General features: G+C 54.8%; 1 protein-coding gene and 1 long non-coding RNA gene across 2 annotated transcripts; one reads left to right on the top strand and one right to left on the bottom strand.

Annotated features, from left to right (window-relative positions):
• Positions 1–383: 383 nt before the first annotated feature.
• Positions 384–13,953, bottom strand: WNT6 (Wnt family member 6). The gene is made up of 4 exons (XM_023259684.2): positions 13,781–13,953; positions 3,823–4,043; positions 3,258–3,592; positions 384–1,661 (listed from the first exon to the last, which is right to left on the bottom strand). The coding sequence occupies exons 1-4, from the start codon at positions 13,858–13,860 to the stop codon at positions 1,200–1,202; spliced, it is 1,098 nt and encodes a 365-aa protein (XP_023115452.1). The 5' UTR covers positions 13,861–13,953; the 3' UTR covers positions 384–1,199.
• On the top strand, positions 5,844–8,168 carry LOC111561906. Its single transcript, XR_002744930.2, has 2 exons — positions 5,844–7,399; positions 7,956–8,168. It is a non-coding gene; the product is annotated as an uncharacterized LOC111561906 (long non-coding RNA).
• Positions 13,954–27,344: the final 13,391 nt, after the last annotated feature.

The raw sequence follows: 27,344 nt of genomic DNA, 5'->3' as shown, positions 1-27,344 counted from the left end.
AAAGCTCATGCTTTGCCTACACACCTGGGCAGTCATTCTCTCCTGCAGTATTTGGACTGTGGGAAAATTGGGGCTCTGAATCCTAGCCATTTGCCTATGGCCCCGCCCCATTCTCTCTGCGGGAAGATGGAGGCATGAGATCCAGCTCTGGAGAACCCAGAACCTCCAACCTTTCCTCCCTGTCCCTGCAGCCTCGACATCAGCTTTCTGAGAAAGAACCAGAAGGGAGGAAATGTGTTTGGGTGCCGGGAGAAACTTGGGACAACTTTGCATCCTCCCCCACTGAGTGTGATTAGAAATGCTGATGGGGCAGTCTTTTCAATGAAGTTAGTTTTGGTGGTTAAAAAGCCTGATGTTACTAATAACATAATCTCATCACATTCTACAGTTTATAAAGTGCTTTAATCCTATGGGCTTGGGTGGCCCTAGAAGTCTACCCTCAAAGTCCCCAAGAATCACAGAAACAGAAGGGCAGATAAAGGCGTCACCCTCCCCAGAGAAGATGAGGGCTGGACTGAGAGCTGAGTACACTACCAGAGGCTTTTGGTCTTCTTTTCCTAGACCTTTTCAGTCTGTCCCTTTAAAGAAGGACAGCTAGGTTTTTCCCAGCTTGCAGACCCAGGCCAGAGATGTTTGACAAGGGTGAACCAGAAGAATCCGCACTCTTCTCCACGGTTGCCAGGAGACCCTAATTCAGTAGGGGAGATAGGGACCTAAGGTGATAACCCCTGAGATGCTAGTTCTTTCAAAACCATCTTCCTTTACACACTCCTTCGGAAGCCTGGCCCCATGGTGGCCCCCAGGAGGCCAGCTCCCTCCCAAACTGTGGGCCCAGTCCTATTGGTTTAAATATTTTTATTGATACTAAACCCACCCACCCACCCCATAGCCAGCAGTTCTAAGGCGTCCTGCGTCCAGAGGCCTCGAGTTTGGCTCTTTGCTTTCCATATGGGGGCCAAAGAGCGAGAGGGACTACATAGCCTCCCCCCGGGGGCCCTCCAGAGCGCTCCCCCGGGGTGGATGGCCTTCAGCGCCCCTCGCTTTCGTGGGCGGGCGTGTATCTCACGCCCGGCCGCCTCACAGTTGGCGGAGGCCTGGAAGATGGACCTTCGCTGCGAGCAGCGGGGCAGCGCCCCCTCCGGAGTCCAGAGGTCCCGCAGATGCCGAGGGGCGCGCGGTTTGGAGAGCCGGACGGCGCGTCAGAGGCAGAGGCTGAGCTCCTTGCGCACGCGGCAGCGGTGGCACTGCACCACACAGCACCAGTGGAAGCGACACAGGCAGTTCTCCTCGAGCTGCACGCTCTCCTGGCGGTGCCCGCGGCCGCAGCACAGCAGGTCACAGCCGCTGAGGTCCAGGGCACTGCTGTTGCAGGCGCGGCCGCGCGTGCCCGGCGAGCCGGTGCGCCGGTTGGGAGCGCAGAAGTCGGGCGAGTCGGCGGCGTAGAGCAGGTCGGCGCGGCCCGGCGGCTTAAGAGTGCGGACCGCGGGCAGCAGAGCCTTGCCGTCGTTGGTTCCCATGACACGCGAGGCGCCGTGGAAGCGCTCGAGCAGCCGCGCGCCCACCTCCCGGAACGGGGGCAGCTTCTGCCAGCAGGTTCGCAGCGCGCACGAGCCCGACAGCCCATGGCACTTGCACTCGGTGCGCGTGTGGCTCCGTACGGCCTGCAGGGAGCAAAGGAGCCGGCGGATGCGGACAGATTGGGGGTACGGGGTGGGGGAAAGGTCCAGAGGACCGACAAAAAATTAGATGGGGAGGGTGAGGTGGACGGAAGAGAGAAAAGAGCAGACCAAAACCAAGAGAGCGCAAGGTGGAGAGGAGGAAACCCAGGGAGCAACAGCTCCGAGAGAAGGAAAAATTACAAAGTTGGAAGAGTGAGAGGAGTTGGGGGGAGTGGGGTGCATGTGCAGCAGAGATCGCAGGACGCAAAGTCAGGGAATGGGAGAGAGAGAAAGCAGAACTGACGGCTGGGGTGAGAGTCTCCCTAGAGGCAGGGAGGGGTTGCAGCTGTCCTGCTCTATTCCTCCTGCCAACCTCCTTCTGCCAGCAGGGCCCCCTCGTTGCTGCCCCTCTCGGCCCCAGACAGGGCTGAGCAGAGCCAGCCTCCTGGGCGTCTGACAGGTATGTGGGCCTGTCTGGACATTCCTCTCTGGGCCCCCTCTTACTCCCTGCCTGATGCCTCAGGGCTGAACCCTAGAGGACACAGGATGTGTGTGTGTGTGGGGGGGGGGTCCCTAGAGCATCTTAGAACTAAGGCATAGGTTTCAGGATGGCCCACGGTGAATGCATTACTGAAAACCAGAATCCAGAACCCCTGCCCCTTATTTGCAATTTGTGCCTGAAGCTGGGGTCTAAGAGTCACAACCCCACTAAGATTTATGTTGTCAGATGACTCAGCAATATCATCTGTGGAAGCTCAGAGTCCAGAGGCCAACCTGAAATGCAGACTTGTGCGCCCCCCTCCCCTTCCCAGGTTTCTTTCCTTTCTCACCCTCCCTCCTGGAAACGTCTGACCGAGAGCTGGGGGTGGGGGTGGGGGTATGGGGACTCCTCCTTGCAGAGGGAAGGGGAGAGGCAGGGCCCAGTCTGGAGTTGGTGGGCAGCCAGTTGGCAAATGCCCAGATTCAGTCACAGCTTTCCTGGCCTTTAGCTGACTCCCTCCTACCTTCACCAGCCTTGTCTTTCACACCTTTCCAAGCCTTCCTTGGCCACGTTCTGGCCCTTTTCCCTGGCCTCCCTCACTTCTCCCAACTCCTCCACCTCCAGACCTTTGCCCCAGCTTCTATCTTCTCTTTCATCCCCAGCTTTTGTCACCCTCCTCTGTCCCTGTGCTGGTAGCCAGATCTCTACCTATCCCAGCCTTTGCCTCACCTGTCGGGTCTCAGAGGTTTGTCTTCCCTACCTGAGGTCCTGAGTCCTCTTCTCTGGGTGTCCCCTCCGCATCCTGCCCACTAGATCACCAGCTCTAGGCCTTCCTAGGCCTCCCAAGGGACTCCCTCTTCTAGGCTGGCCACCTTGCCTCCCACGTGCCCATCCACATGCCCCCAGCCAGTCTTCCCAAGTGCGCCCTTTCTGCCTCGCTGGCTCCCACACACGTTAACATACTCCTGCACCTACACGCCCTCATTCGCACCCCCATTTCCTCACACGTCCACAAACACGCTCCCGCACACCCCGCCGTCACCCACGTCCACTCACACCTACCCATACCCACACATTCATACCCACACACTCTCTTACACACCCCTGCCCATACTCACCAGCCGGCCGGCCTCGTTGTTGTGCAGTTGCACCAACGCACGGATGTCTCCGCGTCCCCGCTTGTGCCGCGCGTCCATAAAGAGCCTCGACTTCTCGTCCCCGAAGTCCACATCGTCGCCGCAGCCCCCCCACTCCCAGGCGGCGCTGCCGTCGGGGGAGCCGGCGGGGCCGGGGGGCCCAGGGGTGCCGGGCAGGCCCGGGGGACGCGGCGGGGCCCGCCCTCGGGGCGCCTGGCAGCCGCACTGCAGCAGCTCGCCCATGGAGCAGGCCTGCGTGACGGCGTGGCTGGCGCCCGCGGCCGTTATAGCGAACACGAAGGCCGTCTCCCGGATGTCTGCGGGCCGGGCGCAGGATGGGGGAAGTCAGCCGGCAGGACCGAGGCTGGGTCCCCGGGGGTGGCGGGGAGGGGGGAGGCGCTGCGGTGGGCAAGGCAGCATGGCTGGGAGGCAGGGTCGGGACAGGGTACCCACAGACCGGCGGGAGAGGCGGGGCTCCCGCAGCCGCCCCCCCCCTCTGATCCCCGAAAAGAAAAAGCAGCCCCCCAGGTGCTCTCCCCACACTGACCCTGCTGCAGGATGCGCCCGAAGGCCTTGCTGTGGCTGGAGCAGTTCCAGCGGCGGAATCGGAACTGGAACTGGCACTCCCGCACCCCGAGCCGGGCGCCCCGGGCTAGCTCCGCCACCACCTCTGGCTCGGCCTGGCACAACTCAGCCTGCCGCCCTGCCAGCCGCCGCGCTTTCCTGCAGATGCTGGTAGGATCCATGACCAAGGGGCTGCCCACCGCCCTGGAAAGCAAAGAACAGCACGTCCAAGATATGACTCAAAGGGCTGGGGCGGGGGGCGGGGAGGGAGGCCAGTCCCGCTCAGCCCACAGCTAGGCGCTGGGACGCGCGCCTCTTCTCTCCCCCCACCCCAACTGAGTGTGAGATTGTCCCATCTGGTTCTCTTACTGTCCCATGTCCCCTTTCACTAGAGTTGAGACCGAAATTGCTATAGAGCAAGGATTCAGCCTTATCCTTCTGTGCACATCTTCATTAATAAGTCCTTCTAGGAATTTGACTCAAGGTGAGGGCACCCGGCACCGGGTGAGCCAAAAGGGAGACAAAGAACAGGCCTGACCCCAAAGGGTGATGAAGCTCACACCCCCTCTCTAGCTCAGTTTCTCCTTCTGTAAAATGGGAAGGTTGGGCTTTGATCCCTAAGGTGGGCCCTTGCACGAGGGTATCCTCTATCTCTCTGAGCTGGAGAGCAGGAAGAAGTAGCTGGGGGACTGAGTCCCTGAAGCATTATGGTGAAGTGACACTACCCTTCCGTTCCAGGGTCTGTGACTTTTTCAGAGCAGGATGGCCGGCAAGGCAGGCCAGGCCCTGACGTCACTGGTTGTGACCTAACTGGTTTGGGGAAGGGGAATGAATGCCTGTTTGGCTTGGTGTGGGTAAAGACCGAATGGGAAGTTCCACACACTTCCAGAAATCCTTCCGTTCCCAGCCTTCATTCCACCTAAGGAGAGAGCTGTTATTTGGTTTCCATAGACCAGACCCCTGAAGGTTAAGGTTACTCGCAGCTGAGTGGAACTCCTTGAATCAGATCGCTCTTATTTGATGAACGCTTAGCTGTGGTCCCTGTGCTGCAGGAATGAGTGGGCGGAGCACTTGGACCTGAGAATAATTTGAGATCACACAAAAACCCTTCAGCAGAGGACAGAAAAAGACTCCGGGTGGGGAGAAGTAGCACCAGGAGATAGAAAATGTCGAGGAAAATGGTAGGAGATAGGTGCCAAAGGTCAAGGTGGCCTACTTTTCATTTTAGCCTTCATGCCCATCGGCCCCCCTGTCCCCATTTGCTCCACAAGAACAGGCTGCCCAGGCATGTTCTGGCCCCACAACAATGAGATGTAATGGGCTTGAACAGCAGCAAGAAGAATTTAGGTCTTAAGGTAGAACTTCTCAACTCTGGGGAGCGAGATGCTTAAAGAGGCCGTTGCAAGAAGATGTGTAAGTTCAGTTCTTTCTAAGGTCTCCTACTCCCCCCCCCAACACACACACCCCACCCCATCAGATCATTGTCAGCCTCCCCAGCCAAGTAGTCCTGGAGCCAAAATTCTTTTCTCAGTGAAGAGTTATAGTCCAGACTCCTTCCTCCATGCTTAGGACCTGACCATCACTGCATTCCAACTGCAGCCTGGAAAGGTCCAGCCCCAGCCCATTCCCAACCCTAGAAAAGTGGTGGATGGAGCAGTGGATAGTGTGTGCCATGGATAGGGCAGCACAAGGTGGTTCCCAGTGGCCCAGTGACCACAAGAGTTTATCAGTCTCTTTCTCTCTCTCCGTGTATCATCGATCCTCCCCTACCCCCATCCATTTATCCACCTCATTACAAAAAGGATTTGAGAAGGCTTCCAGCATGGTTATATAGGGTCAGTAGAGAAGACTATGAGCACCTTGGGAGTTAGAACTGACATTTTTTTTTGTTTCCTGTGGCAGATTTTTAGGTGCTTAATTCGTATTTCCCCCAACTTTTGTTATGAAAATGGGCAAATGATTACTATAATGCTACAATATTACAAATGACTGTTCTAATACTACATGTTTTTGAATGAATGAATGAATGAATGAATGAGCCTTCTAAGGAGAATGTCCTCATTTGAGTCCAGGCCCTTGTCCACATGAGATTCCATGGCTGCTAATCAGCTTCCTCTCTCTCCACCCCTCCTCTGCCCACCCCCCACTGGATGCAGAGGCAGGGAAGCAGGCCTCCCCATGACTGTCCAGCTCTTTTCCTGCCACCTGATTGTCCAGGCCTCCACCTGGGAGTCTGGGGCTCTGCAAACTCTTCTTCCCCAAATCACCCCACCCCCCATGCCACTAAGCTCCCCAGTCTCTCTTCCCAGCCCTGCCCTCTGCTAACTCCCTAATTTCCCAAGGTTGACTGGTTTTATCCTCTCAAGGTTACTCTGACCCCATCCCTCTCCTCTCCCTCCTCCTGCCCTAGGGAAGCAAGAGAGGGTGGGGGTATGCAGGGAGAAAAGCAAAAACCTCCTGACCTTGTCTGCTTGCCAGGGGCTAGAGATAGGAGAGAAATCGGGAGGAGCAGGAAGGGTAGGGCCCTCCCGGAGGTGGGGCCAGCCCTTTGCAGGGTTGAGGGGCTGCCCCAGAGTCAGTTGCTGGTCCGGGTCTGGCTCCCCAGGCTGGCTTGCTGCCTGGGAACAAGGCTTGTTTACAAGCTGGTCAGGAGGAGGGATGGGCAGTAGTAGCAGCTAGAATCCCAAGGGACCAGCTTGCTCCCTGCCCTCCCGTCCTCGCTCCCATCCCCAAGTCACAGGAAAGGAAAGTCCAGAAGAGGAGTGGGGGTGGGGGGGTAGGGCATCGGGCAAAACATCAAGCGTCACTTCTGCACCCTGGTCTCTGTCAACTCTGGGTGAGCTGAGCCACTGTGGGCAAGTCAGCTCTCTCTCCGCGCTTCAGAAACAGGAGAAGTTGCCCGAGAAGCTCCCTTGTCCCCTCCAAGTTAACACTGGACATAACATCAAGAAATAACTCCCCCATCTCCCCTCTTTCTTTACCCTCCTTTCTTCCCTTCTGCTTCCTTAGGGAATCAACTCTGCTTTTTTGGCCTCTGAGTCAGCATTGGCCTGGGGTCAGCCCAGAGAAGATGTACCCTTTTGGGAGCATCTGCTTGTTTGGGGAGCTAAGCACAGTGGTGTAGGAGTTATATAATATATAGCAGGTAGGATCTGAGATCCTAATCAAATAGCCATTCCTGGGCATAGAAAAAATGAGGCTAGTCCTAAAGGAAATCTTGCAGACAAGAAGGGACAGGCCTAAGGTTGGCCATTCTAACTGGCTTGGCAGATGCCAAAATCTCCCTCCCAGGACCTTGGTTGGTAGAATCGATAGCCAAGTGAGGTGGCGTTAGGGACAGCCAGCTCCTACTGGCAACATCTGTAGCTCTAAGCCCTGGGGGCCCCAGGTTCTGGCCTAACCTACCTTTCCGTCTCCAGATTCAGAGGGCCAAAGGGAATGCCAGAAACCATCTACTCCTACTCTACCCACTTCACCCCCGTTATACAGACGAACATCTGAGGAAAGAGGTGGCCGACCTTGGCCACTCAATGGAGGAATCTGTACTTCAAGAAGTTTAGGTGAATGTTATTTTTTAAGTTTATTTGTTTATTTTGAGAAAGAGAGGGAGCATGTGTGTGTGCGGGGGAGGGTCTGTCAGCTCAGGGCCCCACAGAGGGCTCGAACTCATGAACCAAACCTTGTGATCATGACCAGAGCCGAAATCGAGAATCAGACGCTCAACCAACTGAGCCACCCAGGCGCCTCTGGGTGAATCTCTTTAAAACCAAAGGGACTGGAGGGAATGACCACGTGGGGTTTCGGAAGAGCTGAGATGCCCTCGCACACCATCCTCCACACAGCCCTTCTGCCAAGCAGGGTTGGCTCACTGCATCCATCCCAGATTACACCTCCAGCTTTCTGGACTCAGAGCTACCCCCTCCCAATCCCTAAGTCATCAAAATCACACCCGGCATCTTTCCGAGCTCACCTCAGATCCCTGTCGCCCCTGAGCCCAGCCCTCGCTGACCACCCCTCCCCCCCATCACCTCAGGTGTGGCTCACCTGGGGGTGCTCATTATCCTGCCAGTGGCATAACTATTTTGTCGTGTCGCCCTGTCTGCTCTCTCCACTTAGGTGAAAGACACACTAAAGACAAAGATCTCACGCTGTCACCATGTCACGATGTGTCACGATGTCATTCGTGGCACACGTGCAGAGTCTGGGGAGTCTGTGACTTGGGTTTCGGTCTGGGCTCCGCCATTTGCTTCTCCTAAGACGTCAGCAAGTCCCTTGCATGTGAAGTGGGCACTTAATATTTGTTGAATGAATGAGACCTGACCTTCGCAACCTCAGTGTCCATGACCGTCAAATGGGAATCATGATACCTGACAACTTCCCTGGTACACATGAGAAGAGCCTGCCCAGACGGTGAGCTCTAGCAAAGTGCTTTTTGTCCTCCCATTCACACCCCCATTCATGTCTTGGGCCTGCACAGAGCAGGGCAAATGGTAGGAGTGCAGGCAGCTGTTTGTGGATTCACGAGAACACCCTTTTCTCCAGCTGTCTGCCCTGACTTCTCAGCTGGGATCCCTGTGTTCCTTCCTCCCTCACCGGCCCTGCCTCTGAACCAGAAGCACCCTCCGGGACCCTCCCCTTCCCCAGAGAGCACTCCTGAGTGGATTATCGAGGCCAAGGAGATCACAGACCCTTTTGGTGCCCGACTTCCTCCGAAGGGCCTCCTGGCCAGCCACCCTCTATTTCCTCACACTCCCCACCCCCAGGGTCCTTAGTCTGACCCCCACCTCCTAGGAGCCAGCAGAGGGAGCCCTGAGCCCTGGGGCTGTGGGTGGGGGCTGTATGGGGGTGGGGAGGTGGGTGGTGGAGAAGGGGCAGAAAAATGTTGCCTGACGGCTGCTGAGGCGGCTGGGCCCGGGCCTGTGCCCGCCCGCCTGTCCTGTCCTGCTCTGTCTAACTCGATAATTACTGCTCCCCATCCCCCAGCCACTACCCCCACCCCAAACACCACATCAAAGCCAGTGATGCCCCAGCTCCATTAACCCCTGCCTCCCCACCGCCCACCAGATACCCCATTCCACCCCTCTCCCACGCTGGCCCAATTTGGTTCCCTCTGCCCCGTCCTGGACACTGTCCTTCCCGCCTCCTCAGGCTGCTCTCCTTCCCATGGCTCTTGGAAGAGGCAGGGGCTTTCCCTTCCCTGATGAACGTCACCAGTCAAGAGGGCTTCCTACTGGTCAGGGCTGTGGGAGGCAAAGGAGTGGACACATTGACCGCCCCCCCCCCCGCCCAACACACACTGGATTCTCTGAGGAGAATCTGTCATGTGTCTTCTGCTCTCCCATAGTGAGGTGGGGAGCACCCATGTGAAGGTGGGGGTGGGGAGCAGAAAGGGCCTGTGGAAGGCCCTGTACCCCTTTCCTGACCGCACCCCCCCACCCCTCACTGCACGCAGGGATGAGGTACTCGGCAGGAGGTAGACTCCCAGCCCTGGTGCTCACTGCCTGCCTTCTGGATGGCCTGAGGCAAGTCCCCTCCAGTTCCTGGACTTTGCTGGACTTCTAACCATAAGTGAAATGATTGGCCTAGATGATCTCCAAGTCCTCTCCAGATCTAATTTCTAATTTCTGGCTTAAATGGAGGGCTTGGAGCTGGAGGAACCAGCTTTGGAAGCCAGGTGGAAAACCGGAGCTCCCTCCCAGCGACCTTTTCCCTCCCTCAGCTCCTCCTCAGGTGGATCAGGGGAAGCACCCAAGGTCTCGCCCCAGCCCGCCTCCGGCAGGAAGGAGGACATAGGCTAGAGGGCGCTCTGCCCAGTCCCTAGGGACAGGCTTCTGTGTTCCCTAGCGCCTCTGGCTCAGGCTGGCCGGGCGCCCTGCTGCTGCCAGCCTGACCCCGGCCCTGGCTTCCCCACCCCGCCCTCGCCTCATCCCCTCCACAGCTGCATTTCTCCATCAAAGTACACATTCTGGAATCCCCCTCGCTGGGCCCTGGTGATCAAACTTCCCACTGACCTCCCCCCACCAACTCCTGGCTTCCGATGAGAACAGGGCAGGAGGGGGCTGCCCCCCCCTCCAGGAAATGTCACAGTGCCAGGGCTCTGGTGGGCTTGGGGCATGCTCTGGCCCAGATAGAGCCAGCCTCCTTTTGCCCCTGCCCTTTTCTGCTCACAGCCCCATTGTCTCCCTCCAGGGGAAGCTGCCAAGGCGGGAGGCCTGGAGGGGGGTACTGGGTGGCCACTCCACCCCAGTTCCCACCCCGCCGGGAGCTTGGTGGGGGCTAGGAATAAGACTGCCCACAAAGGGTCAGATAAAGACAGGATGGAGGAGGATGGCCAAGCCCAGCCTGGGGTGGAGGGGGGATCCCAGCTGGAAAACCTGGGTGTCATGAAGAAGCCTGGGTCCTTTCCCTGACTCCCTGTGGGGCCAGAGATGAGGTTGTCCTAGGCCTCTGGTTCCTGTTTCCTTTCCATAATGGGTGAGGGGGAGCGGCGGGGGGGGGGGGGGAGCGGAGAAAGGCAAGATGAGATGGGGGAAGGGAGTGAGACTGGGTGGTATTTTTGCTAGTGGAACAAGGGGGAGGGTTGGTTTCTTTCATAGAAAATATAAAACAGAAAGAGGAAAGAGGAAGAGAGAAGGGAGATTGATTTGATCTATTCTGTGAGAGTGAGCTATTTTCCACATGCACTGATTGAGAGCATAAATAAAGATGGGTCAGACATTGAGGAGAACTTCCTGGGGGAGGGTGGGAGAGGCTCAGAGAGCAGGCTGGTGGGGTGGGCGCTGGTGACCAGGAAGCCACAGACTTTCTCTCTCTGCCTCGGTCTCAAAATGGGATCTGTCGGGGCCAGGGCACATGCTGGATGGCCTGCAGGCAGTGGGCTGGACAAGATGACCTCAAGAGAGCCTGGCCAATGTCCTGGAATCTGGGATTCTGTGATTTACAAAGATATGGTTACAGATGGGAGAGAGACAGACAGAGAGGCCGGAGGCAGAGTTTAGAAAGCATGCATTGCATGGAGGGGGAATGAGGGGGAGGGGGAAAGGAAGCGGAAGGGAGACTTTTCTGGAACCTGGAGCCAGGTACCTGAGCCTATTCCAGGCCCTGGATCATTCCCCTACAGGAGCCTCCTTTCCTAATCAGGACAATCCAGTCACTCAGCGTTCCTGGGGTCCTCTCTGTTCCCACCCTGGAGGCTATTAGCATGTCAGGATGGTGTGCAGGGCTGCTGCTTCCCTGCCTACTGCTAGAGCCCCAGCCCGGCTAGCATTCTCTGAGAAGCAGGGAAAAGAGGGCCAGCCAGCAGGTCAAAGAACGAACTGGAAGCCCCTAGCCTGATAAAGTTACTAGCCTAAGTGAAGCTGGGGTAAAGGGCAGTGTGGGGGTGGGGGGTGGGCAAAGAGTGACGGGAGCCTTAGGCCACCAGGGATGCTGGGTCCAGCCCACCAGCCCAAGCCTGATCTCAGAGAGCAATGGTAGGATGGGGTGGGGACGAGAGTGTCAGCAAGTAGAGTCAAAGATCCCAAGAAAGGAATCTGGGCTCAGACCAAAGGAATGAAATGTCAGAAACAGAGGAGAGTGAGGGGGCCAGTGCAGGTGGGAGAGGCAGGTTCTCTGTGGGAAGCATCTGAGCGAGGCAGTTGCTGGACACCTTATCACCCCAGCCTCTCACTCTTCACCCAGCTTGCTCTGCAGCTGCAGCCATGAAGGCCCCTGTGTTCTCCTACACCTGCCCTCCTCACCTCCTCCCCCACTCCCTGCTTCCCAGCTTCAGGGTCAGTCTCCAAGGGACCAGACCTCTCTCCCTCTGGCTTGTCACCCACCCACCAGCCCCTCTTGAACAAAAGAACCCCCACAATACAAGCCCCAGGAAGGTGAAGCAACCAATTCAGCAACATTCCACAATACTTCCCCAGCACCTTTAGCCTCCAGGGCCCAAAGACAAAGGCTCTGACTTCCCGGAGCAGGGAAGAGAGACCACAGAGGGGACGGTTGTCAGTAAAACGCAGTAACTGGCATGGTTGTCCCATGCATGGGGTGCAGTAGGAACACACAGAAGGCAAGGGAGGAAAGACAAAAAGACAGTGTCGTGGAAGATGTGCTGTTCTAACTGGAAAGATGACAATGAGCTGGATAAATGGAAAAGGAGAGGAGGGAGGGCGGCTACCATCTGGGAGAGACCTCTGACCCCATACCTTGAGAAAGGGCAAAATTAGAAATGTGTGTCTGGGAAACAAGACAGAGATTCTTTTACAAAGTCTTGCTTGGGACTCTTGGAATTTTAAATTTAAATTAATCCTTTTCACCCCTACAAACTCTAGCCTGGAAAACCCGCAGCGTGGAGGAGGAGACTTACACTTATGGATGGAGCACCTCCCAGTGTCAGATCATTTTGTAGATCCTCCCATCTAATCCTCCTATCTAGCTTACCAGGTAGGGAGACTGTTTCCCAGTTTTAAAGTTGAGACGTTGAGGCGCAGGGAGAAGTGAGTTGCCCAAGGTCACAGACTTATTGTCGGCCGAGATTAGATCTCAGGTCTGTCTATTTCAAAACTGACACAGCATTATAGCAAGCCAGGATCGAAGGACGCATGTTCCCTGGCCGGGACCTGGGTCATCCTCGATTTGCTCCCTCACTGACACCCCCAGGGGACATCTCTCCCGCATCACGAAAGAGGGATAGCAGCCAGCAGCTCCCTGTGTGGGCATCCAGCTCTCTATCTCCCGGGGGGAGAAGGATCTGCCTGCCCCACCCCTCCATCCAAATGGGGGGGGGGGGAGGGTGGAAGAGGAGCGGAGGATAGGGAATCCAGCCAATGACATGGCCCTATGCAAATAGACTAGACCCTGCTTTCTTAGGATTGGCTGACGCATCAGCGGTATTGTCCAAGTCCCTCCTCTTTAAACTCTGATCTATTCCAGGCGGGTCTTTGCAGCTCCAGAGAGACTAGGAAGGAAAAGAAAGTCTCCGGGATCCGGATCTCTGAGAGGTCTCGACCCGGCACCCACCTTTCCAGTTGCTGTCCATCCCCAAGGCTCAAAGTTCCCGCGACCTTAGCTGCGTAGGTGTCTGCTCTAGCTAGGGCCCGGTCTGGAGGCCAGGTCTGGGAAGACGTCCCCATCTCCTGGCTGGCCAGGCCTCCCTCTCTTCCGCCACGACCCTTCACGATTCTCAGTACCTCCCGAGCTGCATTTTTTTCATTTCTGACCCCCCACATCTGGAAGGGTCGGAGCCTAGGTCCCTTTCCTGTCTTTCCTCCTCTTCTTTGCTCTGGGGGAAGGATGTAGAGAAAACCGCGGTCCTGACTCAGTTTCCCTTTACGTTTTTTCCCCGCCACTACCATCCACTTTGAAGTAGCACTCAGCTTCTCAGCGAGAAGCTGGTGGGTTGTTGAGCGAAGTAAGGCGGGGAAGAGACAGCTGTTGGACCTTCCCTGCTTTGTGGCTTACCACCTTGTTCTTCTCTTTCCCACAAATCCAGTCCTCCTCCCCTAAATCCAGGGCCCTCCTCACACACTCTTTTCTTTGGATCTCTCACTGCAGATCCTCCCGCTGTCTACCCGGTAGCTCTTTCCTACCCGCGTGCCAGTTCCTTGAGGACCTGGATTAAGCGCATAACCGGAGGGGGTTGAAAGAGAGTGGGGAGGGTGTGTAGCACAAGGTAGGAGGAAATACAATAGAATGTGCCGGGTGTGGGTTTAGGAACATCTGAGTGGCAGTTTAGAAGTGGCCCAGGCGGTGTCTGGCAGGACAGCGGCACGCACCTCCCGGCACCTCCCCAGCTGCCCTAGGGCTGGGTTCCCGCTCGCTCGCAGGTACTGCCCAGAAGCAGCGGGACCGCGTTTCTGAGCCACCCGCCACCCCTCCCCGCCAGTCAGTCCCGAAGTCCCCACCCTTGAGCTTCAGTAGCCACACGGGGACAGCCAGCCCGACACAGCACTCACCACCACAGTCCGCCGACGTGCGCGGGACACAGGAGCAGCAGCAGCAGCAGCCCGAGGAGGGAGGGCGCGGGCGGCAGCATCGTGAGCGCTCTACGGCGGGCCGGTGCGGTCAGGGGGCGAGGCTGCGGGGCCAGCCGGTGCGCGCGGCGGCGCGGGCTTCAGGGCGAGCGCGGCTACGGCGGCGGCGGCGGCCGGGAGGCGATGGCTCCGGCGGCGGCGGGGGGGCCCATCGCGGGCGAGGAGGGCGCGGCGGAGGCGGAGAGCGGACGGGGCAGCCAGCGCCTGTGTCTCCCGCCGAGCTCGCTCGGGAGAAGAAATCAGAGCCGGGGGCGGGGGTGGGAGGGGAGCTGGGCCCGGGCGGGGGCGGGGGCCAGGGGGGCCGTGGGGTGGCAGTTGCGACAGTCAGGCGGCGGGACTCTCGGGAGGGAGCCGTGCGCCCCGGGGCTGGAGGCGCGGAGCTCCGCGGAGGGCGGGTGCGAGGTCCCGGGGCGGGGCCCGAGCGCGCCGGTGGCTGCGGGACCCGCCTGCCTCGCCCCTTCGCTTTGCCTCTCTCGGACTGGGAGACCCCGCCGCCTCCCAGAGTCGGGGGCAACGAGGGGCGGGGAAGTAGGGTGGAGAGGGGTAAGGGGGGGTGGGTGAAGAGGAGCTGGGGAATGGGGGACGGGCTGGAAGGGAGACGTTTGACAGGTTTGTTGACTGTAAAGAGAGAAAACTTCCCAGGAATGAGGGAGTTGGGGGGGTGGGGGCGGTGGTTCGGAGGGAGATGCTGGAGAGGGGGCCGGGAGAGGAAGTCTGCCTGGGGCGCTGGGTGCTCCGGGAAGGGGTGTCGAACTCTACCGTCTGCCGGGCGGACTCTGGAGGGGTCACCCCTTACCGGCCCCGCCTCCGCGCCGCACGCCCCTTTCTCAGCCTTTCCCCAGGAAAGGAGGAAGCCCCAGGCCTCCGCTCTCGCTCCCCCAGCCACCCCGCCTCTTCGAGCACGCGTTCGGGGAGGGGGGTGGAGGGCTGCGAAGGGGAGATTAGACAGCAAGAGGAACCTCTTGATGGCCTGCGCTCAAGCGCTCGCACGTGTAAGCGAGCGATAGAGCTGAGGTTGCAGTCTTGCGAGAGATTAGTGGAGGCAGAACTCAGGGCAGCCGGGCCTCGCGTGTCCGCGGGTGCCTGCCTCTCGTGGCTTCCCCAACTTGGCCCGGGCCAGAAGGGGTGGAAGAGCCAGCTGCAGGTGAGATGGCGTTTATCTGATTCTCTAATGCCACAAAAATGTCTTTGATGCCCCTGCCACCCCCCAGGTGGGGGGGGGGATCAAAGGCTCCGTGGGGAGGAGGGACAGCTCCATTCATCAAGCCTAGCATACTGGCTGTGGCTGCAGTCCCTGCTCCGCCCCCGCGTGCCCCAGGAGTGCCGAAGGACAGGTGGTGCAGGACATTCCTCAGCAAGGGCCAGTCTCCCTGTCACCACCAGCTAGAGTGGCATCAACCGTTGGGGGGGGGGGGTGGTCTCCCTAGTGGAAGAAACTTCAGGCACTCAGAGGAAAGTTCCTGGTCTTTTAGGATGGAGATAGCACCTGAACTCTGGGAGGGAGGGAAGCCACCGCCTAAAGAGATAAACATCCTTGGTGAGCAGAGACAAGGCAAGATTGAGTCCCCAAGAGAGTGAGGACAAGTGGATAGAGACGAAGCTGAGGGACTAAGGGGATGCGACAGAAGACCATAGATGCCTAACCCGGGAGAGGAGGCAGATCTGGGGAAGGTCAGAGGAGCCAGTGGAGAACGAAATGGAGAAACATTGCCCTAGGCGCAGAGGGAAGTTTTGCTTCCTTAGGTTTGCTGCGAACCCAACTCCATGGCTGTGGTGTCCAAGCTGTGTCAATCTAATTCCCTGTACTGGGTACAGAGAATTTTGGTGGGGGGGGGGGGGTGGTGGTGGCTGGGGCACTCTAGAGAAGAGGTAGGGCCCCTAGTGGCTGAGGGAGAGAGAGTGAGGGGCACAAGGCCCAAATGTTGCCCCCTCCCATTTTAGCCTTTAATAGCATCCAGCTGCCGCCCATGGCCCCTGCACCTATTAATTTTGTACACAGTTGCTGTTTTTCCAGGGCAATGCCAACTGTGGACACTACATACTCAAAGACATACCCAGATTGGGCACACACTCAGGCCAGATGGTGCTCAACAGGCATCTGGAGAGCTTTGAGGGTTCCTAAAGGCTGCAGGTGGCCAGTGACCAGACCCCTGGGAATCACTGCCTGGGTTCTAAGTCCCCTACCCACCCCTGCCCCCACCCAGCTACTGTTATTGCAGATTATGAAATGCTCTCCCTATCCTGCATTCTTCTCCGAGGCAAGAATTTTAATGTATTTGTCTTTGTCATCAGGGGACCAGGGCTCTGGGACCGCCCTGCCTCTGCCTGAGGAGGGAGCGCCCCAAATCTAGTCCCTGCTGTCTCCAGACCCCAGCCTCTTTCCATTACCACCCCCTCATGTCCTAGCCCTGCCCCTCGCCTCCCTCTCCTAAGACACAGTCTCTCTGTGGGGTGGATAAAAATGATGTTATTGAAACAACAGAATTGGGAGCAGTGGCAGGGAGCAGGGATCAGCGCAGGAAACTGGGGCGTTTGCCAAGAAGCCTTCTCCCCCGCAGGCGGCCTTTCTGCCCCCACCCCCCACCTTTCCTACAAACACACACAGATCGCCCCACCCCTCCTGCAGCACTCTCTCTGGCCAGATCGTACAGAATATTTGGCCATCCCTGGATTCCCTAAGCCCTCATCTCCCCGCAACCCCCCCACCCAGAGTCCCATTGCAGAATCTATTGGCCCAGTAGTGTCTGCAAAAGCACTGGGGCAGAGAAGGGGTCTGCTGGAGTCTGTGATGGGCAATCCTCGGCTCCCAGGGCAACTGTGTCTCTGCTCACTCTCTTTTGCCTTCTCTGCACCCCCCTCTAGGGGTTGGCTGGCATATGGGCAGAACCAGAGCAAATGCCCTTATGGCCTCCGAACCTTTGGAGAGATGAGTTCAGATGCTCCTGAGGCTTCAGTCCCCCACTATTAGCTTAGAAAACTTCATGGAGCAGGGCTGGGGATAGAGACGGAAGTACACAAAGACAGATCAAGATGCATGCACACACACGTGCACACTCGCACATACCCACAGCTGGGCACAGGCGTCCAGATAACCCACAGACACCAAAGAACACCCTTGCCTCCCTTCGACAGTGTTGGATAACTTTCACTTACAGGTACAGATGGACACACAGATGGGCTGACTCAGACGGAGACACATGCCTGCCTCTCTGGAGATTACATGCACATGCAACCCCATCTCCCCCCTCCCCCCTCCCCCACCTCTGCACACGCATGAATGTGGAGGAACGTTCACAGGAGACTGGAATGGGAACACAGCAGCCCAGAAGGGGGCAGCATGGAGGGGGGTGGTGCCTCTCTGATCCCCCTCTGCCTGTCCTCTGGGCACTGGGCCCCCTCCACCTCTTCCTCCGTGGCTCTGCCTTCAGTCCTGAAAACCTTTTAACTCTCCATCTAGGCCCTGATGCAAAAGAGGGAGGCGGAAGGGGCACAAGGATGTCTGGCTGCGGAGTGGGAGCGGGAGGAGGGGCAGAGGTGGGGACTGGGGAGGGGAAGAGAGGCAGCTGGAGACAGATAACATCAGAGTCGCTGCAGGGAAAGCAGAGCTCTCTGTCTGTGAGATCCTCTCTCCCCATCTCTCCGTGTGTCTTTTCCGTGTGTCTCTCCCATCTCCAGAATTTGGTTTCCATTTGTGTCTGTCTCTAAATCACTTTCTCTGCTTCTTTGTTTCTCAGAATGACTGAAGCTGCAGGAGCCCAGGAATTTGGGCCTGTGACCCTTCCCCTCCCAGGGACCTCCCTCTCTCCTTCCCTCTGCATCGCCCTCCCTCTTCCCCAGCAAGGGGACCCAACTGCCATTCCTTTAGGGTGGTGACAGGACTTGAGAATTCCTAAGGGCCCTGGGTGTCTAGGTCCCTGGAGAACATAGAGGGGAAAGGCTAGTCCTCCTCTCTAGAGAGATGGAGGGAAGGGGAAATAAAAAGGGCCACTTTCTTCTCCCTCCTGAACCCCCACCTGGCCCTACCCCAGCTTTCCCAGCCCACCTGAAGTCAGGATGGTGCGACTTTCCAGCCCAGGGTGGGAGCTTGGATCCCTGATTCCCAGCATTAGCTCTTTGGATCCCTGCCTTGCAGACCTAGTTTCCCGAGACCCCCTCTGGGCCTTTGTCCAAGGTGACCCCAGGCTCCAGTTCCCCACAGGGCCCACCTGCCCCCACATCTTCCGTATCTCTCACCCTTACCTATGCCCCAACCTTTCAATCACCCCATCAGTCAAAGGGAGAAGGAACTGGAGGGGGTTGGGAAGGGGCTCTGAGGAGGGGAAGGGGAGCAGGGGCTGAGAGGGAGGGGCTGCTCGCCCACCAGGACTGGGCTAGGAAAAGCCAGGGAACATTTGTTTCCACTTAGCTCAGCCCCAGTGGCCCCGGGTGGGAGTGGTCAGACCCAGGAGCCTCTCCGGCCATCCGAGTCCAGACCTGGCTCCTGCATTAGGGCCTGGGGGTGGGCAGAAGGACCCTGGCATGGCCTCAGGTATTCTGAGGGGAGCCTCCACCCTCCTCTCCATTCTTCTCCAGGAGACACCCCCTCTCCACACTGCTTCAGGTCCCACCTCTGAGGGAATCAGGACGTTTCAGTCTCGGTGTCTCTCCTAATCGTGCTGGTATCTGCTGGCTATCCCTGGGCAGCAGCCAGCACATTTTTAATTGAACACCTACTAGGTGCCAGGCACCCAGCTACGTAGCGGAGAAACAATGGTGAAGAAAAGCAGACCTCAAGGAGCTCGTGGTCATTAATCGTATCATCTTACAAACAAATGGAAAAACGCAACCTTGACCTGTGTTGTTGAGGAGTAGGGAAGGGCTGTGAGGCTCTGGTGGTGGGGATTGGCCAAGTCAGGGAAGGAGGAGCAGCCTTCTCAAGGAGAGAATGCTCCCACTGAGATACAAAAATAAGGTGGGGTTAAACCGGGAGACACAAGAGAAGGAAGAGCATTTCAAGCCGAAGGAACAGCCTTGGTAAAGGCCCTGCAGGGGGATGGAGAAGGCGTGGGGGCACTGAATCAAGGTTGGCATGGGTTGAAAGAGAGTGAAAAGCAGCCTGGTGGGAGATGAAGCTAGAGAGATTTAGGGGGATCAAACCAAGTAAAGCCTTACAGGCATGGAAGGGAATGTTTTTCTAATTTTAAACGCAATGGGAATTCTACAAGACAAATACATTGCAAGAGGGAAGAAAAAGAGATTGGGGGGAGGTGGTCTCTAGATTAAAGGAGAACTAACATATAAACAAAAAGCCAAACAGGCAAAGTTGAACTACAGTAGTTAGTGACACGTGGCCAGATGACAGAAATAAGTAAATGCTGACCATAGAAGTCAGGCTAGGTGGTTGCTCAGGGGTGGGGGGAGGTGGTCGTTCTACTTTGAGGAGCACACGGAATGGGATGTCTGGCAACGTTCTGTCTCCCTTCATGGCAGTTGGTTTCAGGGTGTTCAATTGTACATTTGTTCTATGCTCTTTTCTGTATTCATGATCTTAACAGGGTTAAGGGCTTAAGAGAAGAAAGGGCGAAGAAGAAAACCACTCCCTTGGGCCTTTGCAGGAAGCCACTGTAGAGATTTCCCCGGGACAGTGAGTGGCATGGCCAGTTCTACATTTTGAAGAGATGGTCGTGGTGTGGAGGGGGGATGGCAGGGGAGCCCGAGCAGAAGTCAGAAGGCCAGCTCGGGGGGGGCCCTGCAGTGGCCCGGGGGAAAAGCCAGGGTAAATGGCAGGGGTGATAAAAAAGAGTGGACAGTTCTGGTCAGTGTCAAGAAAGTGGGGTCAAGTGGGCTTGGGGAGAGGCTGGAAAAGGGGACGAGGAAGAGGGAGGCATCAAGGGTGCCTCTGAGATGTTTCCCTGGCCTGGCCGGATGAATGGTGGTGGGTCCGCTCAGCTAAGGAACACCGGAAGAAGGCCAGCATTAGGCAAGGCTGGGTGGGAGTTTGGGACCTGGATTAAAGATGCTTCCAAAACATTCCCTGTCGGGAGTAGGCAGTTGGATATATGGCTCTGGAGCTCAGAGGGGAGGCCTGGGCTGAGTCATCCTGGTGCAGGGTGTAATTAAGCCAAGCACAGGGCCAGGATCTCCCAGGAGACAATACAGAGGGAGAGGAGCCCCCGTGAGTATTTAACGGCCAGATGAAGGGGGAAGAGGCTGCAGAGGAGAATGAGGAGGGCCTCCAGAATGTAAGACGAAAAAGCACCGTGGTTTCATGGAAGCCGAGGAAAGAGCACCTCCAGATGAGGGAAGGGGGCAATGGTAGCAACCATTTCTGAGCTGTCAGTGAGACGAGGAGGAAAATGTGTCCATAGAACACGGAAGGAAAACCACTGAATCAGCTCAACCTCGGGCTGATTTTGCCAAAGCACAAATACGACCTTGCCATTTTCTTGCTGTAAAAACCTGCATAACTTCACCTCCCGAATCAAGTCCGGACTCCTTAGCTTGGCATTCAGGTCCCACCACGGTTTGTCTCTTTGCGGGCTCCCCGCCTCACCTTCCTTTTCGTCTCCACCAGAGCTCCAGGCTTACTGTGGCTCTTGGTCAGGCCCCAAACCCCGGCCTCCTCCACACTCCGCTCCCCCGCCTCCCCGCCCCAGCAGGCCCAGCTGTGCCTTTCCTCCCGGATCCCACACACCTATCCACACACTGTGGAAGGTGGCCTCTCCAATTCTCATTAACTCATAGCACTTTGAACCTTTTGTATAGGAAGCACAGCACTTAGAGTTGATTTTGTCTGTATATTTTTCCTCCACTTGCTTATGAGGTGTTTTTTGTTTTGGTTTGTTTTTGTTTGGTTTTGCAGGGTGTGAACTATCTGGCCTGCAGTGAACCCTTCATAAACTTGGGTTCTTTTGAACTTTGAAAGCACGGAAGGTACACCGCAGGGCCGGGCATAGCAGCCCCAGCACGTGTGGTGTCACCGCCTCACCAAAAACCAGGTCTCTGAACTCAGGTGGGGAACTGGGGCTCCAGGGGAGACCAGGGGATTTCTTAACATCCTCTCTGCTGATGCATGCACACGGCCCACTCCCCGGCCTACCACTAATACCACGGCGCCTAAGGACAGGGTCACAGCGCCACCTCCTGGCAAGATAACACACTGTCCCTCAGGAGCAAATGCTTTCTGGAAGGTCTGTGTAGTAGAGACATGCAGATTAAAAATGCGAACCAGAGGGGCGCCTGGGTGGCTCAGTCGGTTGGGCGTCCGACTTCAGCCCAGGTCATGATCTCGCCGTCTGTGAGTTCGAGCCCTGCGTCGGGCTCTGTGCTGACAGCTCGGAGCCTGGAGCCTGCTTTGGATTCTGTGTGTGTGTCTCTCTCTCTGCCCCTCCCCTCCCTGTTCATGCTCTGTCTCTCTGTCTCAAAAATAAAAAAATAAAAATAAAAACGCGAACCAGGAAGAACACCAACCTGTTAACAATAAAACTTTCGAAGATATTATTTCCCAGTTTTCTGGAGAGCATGCTTCTCAACGCTGATCATACCCCTTGTGTGATGTCACTGGGGACTAATACCCAGTGTAGGTTACTTAAGAGAAAAACAAAGAAACTATGCATGGGGAAAACAGCTGCCTTTTCCATGTTAGTGGAGACCCCAAGGCTTATGCAATGCCTAGCTAGCCGTGGGGTATGTTGGCCACACTATAAAATATTGTTCAGGCATTAAACTGACAAAAACGTTCATGTCATTGACACAAGAAACAGTCTCTACGAAATAATGCTGAATTACCAAAAGAGCACCCGAACTGTTATTTTCATTTACAAAGACTACAAAGTAGAAACAATTCACGCAGCTATAAGGATCAAAAGAGAATTAAAAGTCTTATAATTAGTTGATTTTATTCAACGGTGAAGAAGCATTTTGAGTTATTTCGCTTACGTATTGGCTCTCTGGTGGAAGCTTGTTTTCAGTTTTTGTTTTTGTTGTTTTAAGTTTATTTTGAGAGATTGCATGAGTGGGGGAGGGGCAGGGGCAGGGAGGGGGGGGGGAGAAAGAGAGAATCCTAGGCAGGCTCGGCGCTGTCAGCTCAGAGCCCAACGTGGGGCTTGAACTCATGAAACCATGAGGTCATGACCTGAACCAAAACCAAGAGTTGGATACTTAACTGACTGAGCCATGCCAGGCACCACAGAAACTTTTTTTTTTCTTATAGAGACTTCAGCTTTTCAATAAAAAGAAATCAAATAAGGAGGGAACTAGTTAGGAAGATGTCCAAAGCTCATGGGGCTGGGGAATGCCCCTTGGGACAATCAAGGTCAGAGACCTTCCCTGAAGTTTCCCCCCCAAATTTTCCACCTGCTAGCACAGGATCTTGTATATAATATGTAAATGTCTGTGGAGCCACTAAACGAAAATGATGTCATGCCTGAAATACCAGCCATCTTCCTCAGTGCCATTCTTTCAAGAAGCTTCCCTCGATTGCCCTTCAGCCCTTATGTCTTTAAGTCATTTGCCCTGATTCCATAAGGGCCGGATCATGCCTTGAGGCTGGCACTGAACCTCACAGCCCGACCTCCCTACTGCCTTCCATGCCTCTACCCAAAATGGATCTAGGACTGGCCAGGAAGGAGGTCCTGGATTTGGATTCATATCTAGCATCATTTCATCAAACCTAGCATCACGCCTCCTTTGTCCTGGGCATGTAAAATAGGTATGTCACAGATTGGGTCCTCCAGATGCCAAGATGGCTTTTGGGACACAAAGGGTGTTTTTGAAAAGGAAGGAGGCCGAAGCAGGATTGGGCAGAGGGAGAAGTGGGGCTGTGATGAGGCTCAGCTAAGCCTCCATCAGCACAGGCACTGCCTGCTCTGGGGGGAGTTTTGCCACTAGAGTGTCCCTCATGGCTTGAAATGGCCAGGCCCTGATACCCCTATCTCACTCAGTCACCAGATATGCGCGCAGCCCCGGGAAAGGAAGAGTACGTTCTCTGCAGCTGACCCTGAAGGAGCTGACACCCAGACACTGTCTGTTGACCCCACTCCTCATGGGTGGGCAGCAGCTCCTTCTGTGAAAGAGAACCTGGGTGGTGCATCTCTTTGTTTACTAGGGGGACATTCGGCAGATGGGGAAACTGAGGCCAAGGTCATAGCCATCGAGTGGTAGAGGTGGGAGTCCAGATCGTGTTTCTGCTGCACCTTACCGCCGCCTGTTTCCACCCAGCCCACCGCGGCCCAGCACCGGTGCCCATTGAAAGGGGTTCCCATGGAGAAAATGTTACTGAATGACCCGTAAGTGATCAGAAGGGGCCACAGGATATCTAACAGTGTCAATGGCATTCCCCAGGACATCAGGAAGATAGAACCTGGAATGCCCCTCTTAGCTACTTGCATTTCCTCCCTCTGCCCCCACCCCCTTGGATTTACACCACACAGGTCCTCTGATGCCCCCTATGCCTATAAGCCAGGATACCATACTTTGCCCCATCACAACATGGCCCGCCCACTGCCCTCTCATGTCCTCTGTCTGCCTCCCCTGCATTCAGAGTCCCTCCCGTCATCATCTCTTCACTATAGCTTTGCATCATTTTACTTTTAATTTCAAAAGACAACAAGGTCACATGGGTTGGCTTTAGAAAGAGTGTGATCAAATTCAGCCCAGCCATCTGCCAGCTGTTGGGCAACTAATGATCCTGCCTGTGCCTCACCTTCCCCTGAGATAAGAATACCCACTGGAGCACATGGGTGGCTCAGTCGGTTAAGCGTCTGACCTCGGCTGAGGTTGTGATCTCACGGTCTGTGAGTTCGAGCCCTGCGTGGGGTTCTGTGCTCAGAGCCTGGAGCTTGCTTTGGGTTCTGTCTCTCTCCCTCTCTCTCTCTCTCTCTCTGCCCCTCCCCTGCTCTCTCTCTCTCTTTCAAAAATAAAAAATAAACATCAAAAAGTTTTCTTAAAAAGAATACCCACCCCATAGAGATGTAGTGAGGATTCAATAATATAGTGAAGACACAGACGTCAGTACCTGAAATAAACCGAGCTCTCATTCACTCGCTAGTAATGGTTTTTATTTTATTTTTTATTTTTAAAAACTAACTTGTTTGTTTATGTATTTATTTATTTTTGGGAAAGAGAGAGCGTGCAAGCACGGGAGGGGCAGAGAGAGACTGAGGATCCGAAGCAGGCTCTGCGCTGACAGCAGAGAGCCCGATGCAGGGCTCGAACTCACAAATAGTGAGATCGTGACCTGAGCCGAAGCCGGACACTCAACCGACTGAGCCACCCAGGTGCCCCTAATGGTTACTTTCTAAATAAAGAATTCAGGTTGAAGATCAGGCCTGCTTGCAGCAAATGAAGACAGCAAAGACTCGAAGACAATTCCTAGGGAACCAGAGGTATCTATGGATCGTCATCCGCAGGAAGGGTGATGTATGTCCTTTTAAGTTTAAGATGAGGCAATTTAAAGAAAAGTATTAAGTAAAAGTATAGTCTAGGTGATCTGTGGATATGGCAAAATCCACGAAAGGGCCTACAAATAATGATGTATGGGGAAGCACAGTCTATACTTAGGGCTTTATTAAATCTACTCCGTGCTTTGAGGGGGAATAATGACATGTCCCAGAGAGGGCAGGAGGGTCACTGCCTCAGAACACAGCGGAGGGCAAGCTGAGCAGAGGGTTCCCTCCCCTGATGAGAGTTCCTTAGAGCTGCCAGGGATGTGTGGCTGGTGGACTCTCCCAGTCTTGGAGTCCAGTCTGGCGTCTCCTATGTCTTCATTCCTTCCAACAACGGTGTGCTGGAAACAGTGCTGGAAGATGGGTCAGGAGGCATAAGTTCTGGTCCTAGGAGCTGGTTTGCTTTGTGTCCTTGAGCCAATCGCTTCCCCACTTGCTGCTTCGGTTTCCCCATATGACAGTGGGGGCTGGGAATGAATGAGCTCTAAGCCAAGGTGCTCGTTTGACTGTCCTTTGCCAATTGTGGTGAATCCTCTATGCCAGCAGAGGGCGCCAGACCCTGAGGCGCAGATTCGAGGCTCCCTTCGCACCATCCAGTAGAGGGCCGAAAGAGCCATAGTGAGACGGGAAACGTGCAAGCTTCGATCGGGAGTTGGGGTACCCAAGAGACTGACTAGAGGGCAGGCTCCTCAGAAGAAAGAGCTCTGGGTAAGGACAGGGAGAGCGGTGTCCCAGTCTGGTTCTGGACTAACGGCAGTTAGAGACCAAACAGCTGGCATTCAAAAGCAACATTCCTGGGCACCTGGGTGGCTCAGCTGAGCGGGTTAAGCCTCGGACTCTTGATTTCCGCTCAAGCCCTGATCTCCAGGTTCGTGGGCTCAAGCCCCGCATACGGCACTCTGTGCTGACAGCTGGGAGCCCGCTTGGGATTCTCTCTCTCCCTCTCTCTCTGCCCCACCCCCGCTCGCACTGGTGCTCTCTCTCTCCCTCTCTCAAAATAAATAAATAAATAACTTAAAAAAAAAAAGAAAAGGCAACTTTCCATTCCAGCACAACCCTCCCTTGACGGCCTCTGTTGTTGGGTGGGGTTTGGAGATCTCTTCCCAACGCCTCTCCTGACACAAATATTGTTAAATATTTGGAGAAAAGTAATGCAGCATCATGGGAAAGTATTGTATTCTACAGAAGATTCAAAATTCATCACTCTTGCTTCATTTAAGTTCAAAATGTATTTGCCATCTCATGATTTTTGTTTTGTTTTTAGAGAGAGAAAGAGCATGCAAGCAGGGGAGAGGGGCAGAGGAAGAGAGAGAATCTTAAGCAGGCTCCATGCTCTGCTCAGTGCAGAACCAGACTCGGGGATGGATCCCATAATCCTGGGATCATGACCTGAGCGGAAATCAAGGGTTTGTGCTCAACCAACTGAGCCATCGAGGCACCCTCAAGATGTTTAATTTTTTTTTTCAACGTTTATTTATTTTTGGGACAGAGAGAGACAGAGCATGAACAGGGGAGGGGCAGAGAGAGAGGGAGACACAGAATCAGAAACAGGCTCCAGGCTCTGAGCCAGCAGCCCAGAGCCCGACGCGGGGCTCGAACTCCCGGACCGCGAGATCGTGACCTGGCTGAAGTCGGACGCTTAACCGACTGCGCCACCCAGGCGCCCCTATTGTTTTTTTTTTAACCTCAACAGGGATTCTCTGATGGTAAGATTATGGGCCAACTTTGTATCTTTTTATTTTTATGCTTTTCATTTTTTAAGACAAAAATGTTTTGCTGAAACTAATATTACACTGTATGTTAACTAACCGGAATTTAAACAAAAATTTGAAAAGAAAAAAAATTTGTTATTTTGAATGGGTGACATAAGGTTCAAAAAACCAGGACAATATAACAAAGTATGCATGGAGAAATCTTATTCCCACCCTGTTCTCATCTACCCCATCTCCCTGCCCATCTTCTGCCAAATCCCATAGGCAACCACTTTTCTTTTTTACCTTTTGACCCCCTTCACCCATTTGTCCCACCCCAGCCCCGTCTCTGGCAGGCACCGATCTGTTCTCTGTATCTGTGAATTTGGTTCTGGTTTGTTTTAGATTCCACATATAAAAGAGGTTATATGGTATTTGTCTTTTCTCTGTCTGACTTATGTCACGTAGCACAGTGCCCCCAGAGTCCATCCATATTGTTGTAAATGGCAAGAATTCATTTTTCAAAGACCGAATAATATTCCATTTACGTAAATACCTCATTTCTTTATCTGTTTATCCATCGACAGACACTTAAGTTGTTTCCACATCTTGGCCATTGTGAATAATGTTGCATTGAACATGGGGATACATATCTTTTTTGAGTGAGTGTTTTTGTTTTCTTCAGAGAAATACCCAGAAGTGTGATTGCTGGATCATAGGGTAATTCCATTAAAACATTTTTTAAATGTCTTATTGTTTATTTTTGAGAAAGAGAGACAGGGAGTGAGTGGGAGAGGGGAAGAGAGAGAGACACACACAGAATACAAAGCATAGAGCCTGATGCCGGGCTTGAACCCATGAACCATGAGAACATAACCAGAGCCGAAGTCAGATGCTTGACCGACTGAGCCACTCAGGCGGCCTGGGTAATTTCACTTTTGACTCCATAGTGTTGTCCATAGTGACAGCACCAATTTACATTCCCACCAACAGTGCACAAAGGTTCTTTTTCTCCACAACCTCACCAACACCTGTTATTTCTTGTGTTTTTGATGATAGCTATTCTAACAGGTGTGAGGTGATCTCTCATTGTGGTTTCGATTTGCATTTCTCTGATGATTAGTGATACTGAGCATCTTTTCATGTTGGCCATCTGTATATCTTCTTTGGAAAAATGTCCATTCAGATCTCCTGCCCATTTTAAAAAATTTGATTGTGTTTTTGCTATTGAGTTGCGTGAATTCTTTATATATTTTAGACATCAGCACCTTACTGGATATATAGTTTGCAAACATTTTCTCCCATTTGTTAGGTTGCCTTTTATTTCGTTGACAGTTTCCTTTGCTGTGCAGAAGAGTTTGAATTTACTTT

Source organism: Felis catus, chromosome C1 (assembly GCF_018350175.1).
Source record: "Felis catus isolate Fca126 chromosome C1, F.catus_Fca126_mat1.0, whole genome shotgun sequence".
Taxonomy (NCBI): Eukaryota; Metazoa; Chordata; class Mammalia; order Carnivora; family Felidae; genus Felis; species Felis catus.
This window is presented reverse-complemented; position numbering and strand designations above follow the sequence as displayed.

Coding starts and splice junctions, on each gene's coding strand:
- WNT6 (XM_023259684.2), bottom strand. CDS start 13,860: ATGCTGCCGCCCGCGCCCTCCCTCCTCGGGCTGCTGCTGCTGCTGCTC. Junction 4,044..13,780: donor CACGTCGGCGGACTGTGGTG/GTGAGTGCTGTG, acceptor TTTGCTTTCCAG/GGCGGTGGGCAGCCCCTTGG. Junction 1,662..3,257: donor ACAACGAGGCCGGCCGGCTG/GTGAGTATGGGC, acceptor TGCTCCCTGCAG/GCCGTACGGAGCCACACGCG.